Source organism: Peromyscus maniculatus, chromosome 1 (assembly GCF_049852395.1).
Source record: "Peromyscus maniculatus bairdii isolate BWxNUB_F1_BW_parent chromosome 1, HU_Pman_BW_mat_3.1, whole genome shotgun sequence".
Classification (NCBI taxonomy): domain Eukaryota; kingdom Metazoa; phylum Chordata; class Mammalia; order Rodentia; family Cricetidae; genus Peromyscus; species Peromyscus maniculatus.
This window is the reverse complement of record NC_134852.1, coordinates 18,709,992-18,720,130: the sequence shown is the minus strand read 5'-3', so window position 1 is coordinate 18,720,130 and position 10,139 is coordinate 18,709,992. Positions and strand designations below refer to the sequence as shown.

At 38.1% G+C, this 10,139-nt stretch overlaps 1 protein-coding gene across 1 annotated transcript; it reads left to right on the top strand.

The window, feature by feature from the left end:
* Window positions 1-3,263: 3,263 nt before the first annotated feature.
* Window positions 3,264-4,298, top strand: LOC102910742 (vomeronasal type-1 receptor 4-like). Its single transcript, XM_006996372.3, has one exon. The coding sequence runs from the start codon at window positions 3,264-3,266 to the stop codon at window positions 4,296-4,298; it is 1,035 nt and encodes a 344-aa protein (XP_006996434.1).
* Window positions 4,299-10,139: the final 5,841 nt, after the last annotated feature.

Sequence of the window (10,139 nt, the reverse complement as noted above, 5' to 3'; positions counted from 1 at the left end):
TGCCAATGAACCCACCATCCTGCAGAGAAAAGAAGCTAGGTGAGTGCCTTGTATTTCAGTCTGAGTGGCATAGTCAGCAAAGAAGGAAGGCTTCAGTAAGTGTTCCTGTCTGAAAAGGGACTGGGGATAGAAACAGATCCATGGAATAGACAAAGGAAGCAAGAGAATAATTGCATAGTAAGAGATGAATTAGAAAGATTGAAACATTCCTAATGATGTCTCTATTTTTTTCTTAATGTAATATAAGTCCCCCACCATGGGTGACTTTGGGTAACACCAGGATAATGCAGCCCATCTGTGAATGTGCTGAAATGTTGTGGTAATAAGACAATGTGATAATTCACCTTAGCTAACATGATGTGTAGAAACTCTTTTCAGTATTATTATTTTACCTGAATTACCTTGGTTTCAGGTAAACTTTAGAATGGAAATATAAGAAGCACACATCCCTGGGAAGTGCAGGATATGAGTCAAAAGTTTATATGTGACACTAAACTTATGATCTGTTTATAGAAGCAATAACTGAATCTGTATTGAACAGCCATTGCTAAAATGACTGATTTGAAGACTCTACCTCTTGAACTTGAAAAAGTAAAATGGAAGAGAAGGTCCATTATGAATATCAGACAAAAGCAGCCAGCACAAATTTTATCTTGAGTTATTGCCCCTAGTTTCATCATAATCTATTTTTAATCACAATCTGATGGCATGCCTTCACTCACTGTTTTTTCATGCTAAAGGAAGACAAAGCCTTGTGTGTGATATTCCAGGGTTCTGTCAACTAAATTGGCATTAACATTTACTATGCTATATCTCACTGGTCAATATTTAAGGTTTCACATTATTCAGATTGTTCTTTATTATCTCACATGCCACTTCTCTCTTTGAATGCACTATAAATTTTATTGCAATAGATTCATCAATATAAGAATAAGCAAATAAGCCAGACATGTGGTGAAAACCTTTCATCCCAGGGCGTGGGAGGCAGAGGAAGGCATATCTCTGTGAATTTGAACCCAACAGGATTTGTATAGTGAGTCTGAGGACAACCACAGCTGCATAGTGATACCCAGTCATGAAAAATCACAAAAATTCAGCAAGTGCATGCTCACATTTAAAAGAAATGTTTAGGAACTTAATATTCTTCTCATGCTATTATTTGTTAATTACATATTAGTATTTCTTGTCATATTTTGTACAGATTAATAGTGATAGTAATTCTTCTGTATTACCTACTAAAGTCTTTACCTGTGTGATGATAAAAATTCATCTTTCTTGTAACATCATAAACAATATGTCTATCTTGTGCTTCTGACATCAAACTGGACTTAGGACACTTTCCTGTCAGGTCAGACTGTACTGAGAACACTGCCCTTTACTCAAAGCTCAGAAGTACTACTGGAACTTGACATGTCCTATGAGATAAACATTTATGTTAAAGTGAAAAGTTATTCCTAAAAAGATTTATATGTCTATCTTTATTTTGTGTGCATGTATGTTTTTGACTGCATGTAACTGAACTCTTTGAGTATGCAGTACCTGCAGAGGCTAGTAGAGGGTGAGGGAACCCCATGGAATTGGAGTTACAGGCACTTGTAAGGCACCATGTGGGGGCAGGAAACCAAACACAGAACACTTACAGCAATAGCACATTTTCCTTACAGTGAGTAACCCCTAGTCCCCTCAAATGACAAGCTTTTAAAGCCAAAACATACAACCAAATACCAATATAGTGAACAAAAATCAATCACATGAGGAACACAAACTGCACAGAATTCTGGAACAGGATTGAGACCATCCAACATGCCTTTGTTAGCATTGACTGAGATGGCCATGCTTGTGCAAACTACCCATGGTCTAGTCCCAATATTGTCTTTGCCTAAAGCATTTTTAGTCTTTAAAGAGGCACATGCTCTTTGTGATTCTAAGTTCAGTTCCTGACAATGGAAATAATGATACTGTCTATATTATACAGTTTTAAACATCAAAGAAGGTGTCAAACTTAGAGTATAGCAGTGAATCATAAATTGTCATTGCTGTTTTCCACATATACATAAATTATATTTAACTCACAAAAATTATATTTTTCTATTATACAGTTAACTCTACAAAATTTTAAAAACTGAATATTTTCATGTAGAATACAGGATATCAATGGATGTGACCACTGTGATCACACTCTTCCTTCAATACTTGTACTTTTTTCATCTTCCTAGATTTGACAAGGTAGATGCACTGGCTTCAATTCCCTAGAAATGTTCCTGGACTCTCAGTAAGCACAACTTCAGGTATGTAGAACTTTCAAAAGCTTCCAGGGATGCTGAGTTTCATTTGTATCATAGTAAATATTGTGTATCTTAAACTATGTCACAGTTGGCCCCTGCACTCCAGAGAGGTGTCCCCACCCCTCATCAGAGGCAAGGATGAAGTGATGCTGAAGGCATGGGCATAAGGGATTTGACTCTGTTCCTCCTGAGGTGGGTGGCCACAGTGATCCAGAATGACCCTCTCAGTTAACAACCAGGCCAGGTTTGGCCACCCTAGCATCTACCCCATTTAGGACATGCTGTAGATTTTGAAGAGACTGGATCTATGAAACAATACTCCCATGATCTAAGACTCAAGGCAGCAATGTGGTATCCCAGAGGAGTTCCAGTGAGTACCCAATAATGATGGTTTACAAGAAACCAGAGTCCTTGAACAAGACGAGTGACTCATGAATACATTTTATGCTCTTAACAATTTTTTTGTATAGCTGTAGATATATTCTGAATGATACGATAAATTTTTCATTAATCATCTTTTAATTTTCGATATGCTGTAAGAATTGATGTTTTTGAGTTTGGTTATGGTTATTAAAATTGTCTTCTTTTATACTAAGTCTAGAAAATATCAGTATATTTTTATTGTCTTCTATTTTGCTTGATATTATTGGCTCTCACTTCCATTGCTTCTCACAGGCCAAATATCCTTACCCATAATGCTGCCTACTCAATAATTATGAAGGCATATCCCACATACATGTGTATGTACTGAGGCGTTTAGACATTTTATAGTAGTATGCATTGTAAATAATATTTTTCCTGGCATTAACTTTGAGAAATTCTAATTATGTGGTCTAGGCTGAGATGACACTCCTGAGCTATAAGGAACAGTCTGATTTAGTCTCTCTGTATATCTTTGGAGTACTAATATTTTTCATTCATTTTGACTAGGGAAATGGATTTGGCCATTGTCTAAAGAAAATCATACCCAATCACAGAATGGACTTTTGGAATATGACCATCAAAATCATTTTATTGTCACAAACTACGGCTGGAATTCTGGGAAATTTCTCTCTTCTTTACTACTATCTAGTTCACTATGGAAAAAACAAATTAAAGCCTACAGATTTGATTCACATGCACCTAATGGCAGCCAACACTTTGATCATTCTTTCTAGAGGAGTGCCACTCACAATGGCAGCTTTTGGGTTGAAGCACTTTTTAAGCAATTCTGCATGTAGATTAATTTTGTACATTCAAAGTGTTGGCAGGAGTGTGTCCATTGCCACCACCTGCCTTTTGAGTGTCTTCCAATTCACCACCATCAGTCACAAGGAATGTTCCTGTAAGGATCTAAAAATCAAAGCTTCAAAGTACATTGGCTGCTCCATTGCCCTCCTCTGGGTTTTGTACCTGCTGATAAATGGCATTTTCCTTGTGTATCCACTTTTTGAAAGGAATAGTAAAAATGTAACAAGAAAACGAGATTTTGGATACTGTTCCACTGCAGGGAGGGATGAAATCAATGACTTACTCTATTCAGCACTGGTGGTGTGTCCTGAAATCTTCCTTTCTTTGCTCATGGCCTGGTCCAGTGGCTCCATGATTGTCATTCTGTACAGACACAAGCAGAGGGTTCAACACATCCATAGCACTCGTGGTTCCAGTAGAATCTGCTTTGAGTCCAAAGCCACCCAGAGCATCCTGGCCCTGGTGTCTACCTTTCTGGCTTTTTATACTCTCTCCTCGATCTTACAAGGCTGTGTCGCTCTTTTGTATAATCACAGTTCGTGGGTGGTGAACATCAACTGCCTCACTTCTCTGGGTTTTCCCTGTTTTGCACCATTTGTTCTTATAAATAGTTGTTCTATGGTTCCTAGACTCAGTTTTGCTTGGATAAGGAATAAAATCTCTAATTCTTATTTTAAGTATGTAAATGATTTGAGTTTTTTTGGTTGTATCCAGGTGTTCACTCTACCATCTCCCTCACAATGTCAGTACAGAAAGCGAAGGAGTTGGTGTCTTGTTCTTTAACAATTGACCAAAATGATAAATTGGGAGTTTTGTCAGCTGGTTTAATTAGAAGCCTACGTGAGTTTATCCCATTGTAAGAGGACTATCTCACTTCTCAACTTATCCTTTCTAGGCCTCCCTTTGTCCTGCTCATGTACAAGGGAGCTAGCAAAAGGCTGTCAATAAAGGTGGCTTTCTTCCCACTCTTATTCTATAGGGCACCCTGAGTGTTCAGATTTTCACAAACAGCTTATAGGTCCTACAGCCTAATGGCAAAGAAAACTGAAACCATGGATTGTCCATTCACAACAGCTCTAGGCTGCACCAGTACCAGAAAAGTTCTTCAGCTTTAACTTCTCAAGTATCCTGCATTTAGCTACACTAGAGACAATCAGGTTGGTTTGCAAAGCTTGTAGGAACAATCCTCAACAAGGTCTGAGAAAAACATCTTACCTTACCACTTAGTGAAAAAATATAATCAATAGAAGTGAATGATGTTTTTAATGTTATCTTGAATTTTGTATGTCAACATGTTTTAGATTTTTTCATCTGTGTTCATCAGGGAGATTAGTCTGTAATTTCCTTTCTAAATATTTAGTTTCAAATCCCTGCAGTGCTATATTAATCAATAGTTTGGAAGCCAATTTGTAGTGAAATTGTGGAAATCAGTTTGGAGGCTTCTAAGAAAACTAAAATAGAACTACTATTTGACACAGCTATTTGACCCCTGGGCCTATAACCAGAGAACTGTACATACTTCCACAGAGATATATCCAAATCCATTTTTATTGCTGCTCTCTTTATTATATCAAGGAAAGGGAGTGCATAAAAATATATTTGTTAGTGACAGTGTAATACCCTAAGCAAAGCTCTATGACTACAGCATAGCTATTCTAACTGTATAGAACTAAATTGAAAGATACTGAAATTGGGTCTGAGCAAGTGTTCATTCGAGTGGCTATTTCATTGTAGATTTTAATGCTTTTATTCGTGAGTTCATTACAATACAGTGATTTTACTTTAAAATAAAATGGTATCACAACTTATCCAAAGATATAGGGATGGCTTAGGCAAAGCCAGCAGTATCATCTTCAGTGCATCACTCAGATGGACTAAAAGTCAGAAACCACATACATCACTTATCAGATGCCACAAAATATCTTTTCTTTTTTCTGTTTTATTGAAACCAGTTTTATTTCTTATGCAATAGATGCTGATTACAACTTTTCCTCCTTCTACCTCTCCCAGTTCCTCTCCACCTCCCCTCCCAATCAAATCCACTTTCTTTCTGTCATTAGAAATACAGTCTTTTGATATATAGCAATAACATGACAATAAAAATATAATGAGATAAAATAAATCCAATCATGTTTGGACAATACAAACCCACTCATTCATATACCCAGGAGGCCCATAAAAATACTAAATGGAAAGCTATATTATATAGGCAGAGGACTAGATGAAGACCCATGCATTCTCTGTGCTTTTGGCTTCAGTCTTAGTGAGTCAATAGGATCTTTCTCGATTGATTCAGAGGGCCTTGTTGTCCTGGTGTCCTCCATCTGCTCTGGCTCTTGTGCTTTTTCTGCTTCCTCTCCCATGGTGGTGTCTGTTCTCTGAAGGGATGGGTTTGATGGAAACATCCACTTTTCCATCCCTAACATCAGAAATACTTTTAATAAAATTCAGCATTCTTTCATCATAAATGCCACGGAGTGTCAAGAGATACAGGGATCATACCCCAGCATAATAAATGTTGCATACTATAAACCTACAGCCTAGGGTTAGGAACCAAGAATATTATATACAGGAGTTTTAAGCTTACTAACCACCTCGAGTCTCTAACCTGGAAAAAGGCCCACAATCAATTTTTCTAAATAGTGCCATAGTTGGGGTACATTCCATAAAATCCAAGTCATTGGAAAGCATTTTCTATTGAGCCTTATCAATAAAAGGAATAGGTTGGGTGAATGATAAAGATATGATGAGGAAAGTTAAATGAGCACAAAAAAACCCAAAGGGAACTAGGGAATATAGGACAATTGTGTATCTGAGTTACATAAAAGTGCTCCAAGAAATGACAAAGACTCTATGTGTCAACAGTATTTATTAGTGTCATAGAGGATTTGAAAATGCCTAAAACACAAGGGGCAAAGCATTTGGAGTAGTGTCTAGTGTAAGATATTCTGATTGGGAGGAGCAAAAGAACATGAGGATGCAATCAAAGATGATTGAAAATGGACTAGTGGCTCGGGAGGTCACTGCTAAGGAGCTTAAACTAATGCAAACACAGAGTCACTTGAAGAGTTTCCAGATTGGAAATGGGAATCAATAGACACTAGTTGGGTATGATGAGGTGTATTGGATTTGTGAAAATCAAAGTGGTAGAAAGATTTTGGATATACATAATGCTTTCACAATGACCTTCTAAAGCCTCTGAACCCTTTTCTGATCCTAGATTTACTCTACAGTACAAAGCATTCACCATGCATCAGAAAGCACATGAACCTAATAATGTTTTAAGTGAATTCAGGTTACATCCGTGCCCAGATTTAGACACAGTAACCACTGTCAACATGCCTAGGAGTTTTACAGATTCTGAATTTAGAATTTTGTGTTGCAATGTCTGAGCCTGTCCTTTGAAGTGATCTTACATAATGATACTAATTGCTTTGCATAATTAATATGCTCTAATAAAGGTCTACCATTAGAAGTGTGCCAGCTGTCTTTCAAATTCATAGTCTTTTTTTACTTTACATACATATAAAATTAGCAATACATATATGTAATGCTATATTTTTAATTATATAAAATGTAAATATATGATAAAGTATATTACATATATTTATTTTTATAATTACCATTATATACATATTTATACACTCCTAAATTCATGTAGTGTTGACTAAATGTATATTATTTTAGGGCTGATCACATAGTATCAGATAACCAATCCCTAGGGAAGACTGATTCTCCCATTATGTGCACTCACTAATTACTTGTAGCTTTCCATCTATCACGGTATCTTCCTCCCTGCCCTCCCACTCTGTCCCCGCTCCAGCTTGACCCTCCCATTTCCCTATGTTCTTATCCCCCACTCCTTGCCCTCTGCCACCCCCCCACCCCTAGTCCAATCATGTAGATCAAATCCACTTCTCCTTCGCAGAGTCATTCATGTGTCCCTCCTAGTGTCTTTCCCTGTTAGCTAGTCTCTCTGGAGTTGTGAATTTCAGTCTGGCCATCCCTTCCCTCACATCTAGTATCCACTTATGAGTGAGTACATACTATGTTTGTCTTTCTGAGTCAGGGTTACCTCACTCAAGATGATATTGTGGACTAGCGGCTGTGGTACCCCCATGGGACTGGACTAGGCCTTCTGGATATGGAAGACAGTTGTTTGGCTCCAACTGTTTGGGGGGCACCCAGACAGGGGGCTTGGGATCTGTCCCTGGTGCATGGGCAGGATTCTGTGATCATGGTGCTTGTGGTGTGATGTCTTGCGCAGCTTTGGTGCAGTGGGAAGGGGCTTGGACCTACCTAGGCTCAGTGTGCCAGGCCCATGGGAAACCTTGATTTGGGGGATATGGGGATGTGGGGTGGCTTGGGAGAGAGGGCTGGGAGTGGGAGGAGGGTGGAGGGGGGTCTGTGGGTGTTATGTGGAGTGAGTAGAGAAATGAAAAATAATAAAATAAAAACCACATCTGTTTGCAAACCATCCTATTGAAACTTCAATTACTTTATGGCCTATATAATGCAGGTATAAAATAAAATTATAGATACTGTCAATACTGATCATATAAAACTTTAAAACATCTTTACATAAATTTGAATTCAATAAACATAAAAATCCTTAATATCAGAATTAAAGTCATGAGAACACTTACATAATTTTTTATAAGTTATCATTATTTACACCTACAGAATTATCACTAATTCAGTGTAGTTGTATAAATATATTACAAATTAAATTTTATTCATGTAAATGTGTATGTATTTCTAAAGAGTCTTATTAAATAGGAAACACAGAGTCAAATACAGGGGCAAAAGCCTTAGAGATCAGAGAAGTAGCAATAGCCACCGGCTAACCTTAGCTCACCACGCCACCATAGCTTCCCCCAGAGAACCAGCTTCTTCCTGTCTAACCTGCGCCTTTAGTGCCTTGCTGTTCTGCCTTCTTATTGGCTCTTAGCCCAGCCAACTCAATTTCTTATCACTGCCTGACTATACAGACCTCCAGGTCTCTATGCTTGGTACTGGGATTAAAGGCATGTGTCACCACGCTTGGCTGTGTCCTTGAACACACAGAGACTCTGCCTGCCATGTGATCAGATTAAGGGTGTTTGTTACCACTGCCTGACTTTTGTTTATGGCTGACTATGTCGTCTGATCTTCAGACAAACTTTATTTATTAACATACAAATAAAATATCATCACATTACAGCACAAATGAAATATCACCAATTTCCCCCTTTCTTCTAATAAAAATTAAAAAGTACCAGGCGGTGGTGGCACACGCCTTTAATCCCAGTACTCGGGAGGCAGAGCCAGGCGAATCTCTGTGAGTTTGAGGCCAGCCTGGGCTACCAAGTGAGTCCCAGGAAAGGTGCAAAGCTACACAGAGAAACCCTGTCTCGAAAAATCAAAAAAAAAAAAATTAAAAAGTATTTGAAATGTTGTAACTAATATAAGAAAAACTATATATTATATACAATATATACAAGCAATAAATACATCAACAATGTCTAGTCCATTTGCATTTGACAAACTCAGAGAAAATATTCCATTATCTATTTTATTTGGTAAGTCCAAAATGTACCTGATTCACTTTCTATTCTAACATAATACTAACAGAGAACTACCTTATAATGTCTTTCAAATTTTTACACTTTACACTTCTTTAGTGGGTTTCTTTTCTGAAATTTTTATTTTTATTTTTTGTTTTGTTTTTCGAGACAGGGTTTCTCTGTGTAGCTTTGCACCTTTCCTGGAACTCACTTGGTAGCCCAGGCTGGCCTCGAACTCACAGAGATCTGCCTGGCTCTGCCTCCCGAGTGCTGGGATTAAAGGCATGCACCACCACCGCCCGGCTTCTTTTCTGAAATTTTTAAGAAGGAATCTATAACTATAAGTATGTAATCTTCAACTACCTCAGATGGAAATAATATTACCTAATAAAAAAGAAACTGTAAACAAGTGGCTTCCAAAAAATGTGAGTTGACAGAAATAGCCAGCTCCCTGGACAGTCCCCCAAGGTTTCTCTGCACCATTGGGACATCATCTTCAGCCGACAGGCTTAGCATATCTGACAGACTTATTTGTGAAGTAGTATGTAAACAAGGTCAACAGCTGGACCTCACATTCAATGCTAGTAGTCCATGTACCCGATAAACCTGAATTCCACCATTGTCCTGTCATGATTCAGGATTTTAAATTCTGGAAATTGTTGGTGTTTTTGGAATTCGGCTGTCCATTCTTCTTGGCTTGTGGGTGGCTTCATCTCTTTGAATCAATGCCAGTCTACCATTGAGAGGTTAGACTCCATCTGCCTAGTTTTTCTTTCAAGATTAACTGTTTCAGCTACTGTTCCACTACACACCAGAAGCCACCAGTCCACTACCTGTTCAGCTGCCTTCGAAGAAAGGGGCACTGTAACTTTTCTGGATTGCAAAGCCACTTTAGTGATGGTGCCGTATTGTCCTGGCTTCAGAGGACGCCTGTTGCTAAAGCTGCAACCAAACTTGTTTTGGTAAGGATCAGTAGTCATTTGTATTGTGTCCTGTCTGTCCATTTTGGTTAGCATACTGTCAGCAGTTAATTCAAGGGCACTTTGTTGTACAGTGGCTAACTTTTGACACAATGAAA

What these genes read in the sequence shown, in the direction of transcription:
- LOC102910742 (XM_006996372.3), top strand. Translation starts at nt 3,264, where the DNA reads ATGGACTTTTGGAATATGACCATCAAAATCATTTTATTGTCACAAACT.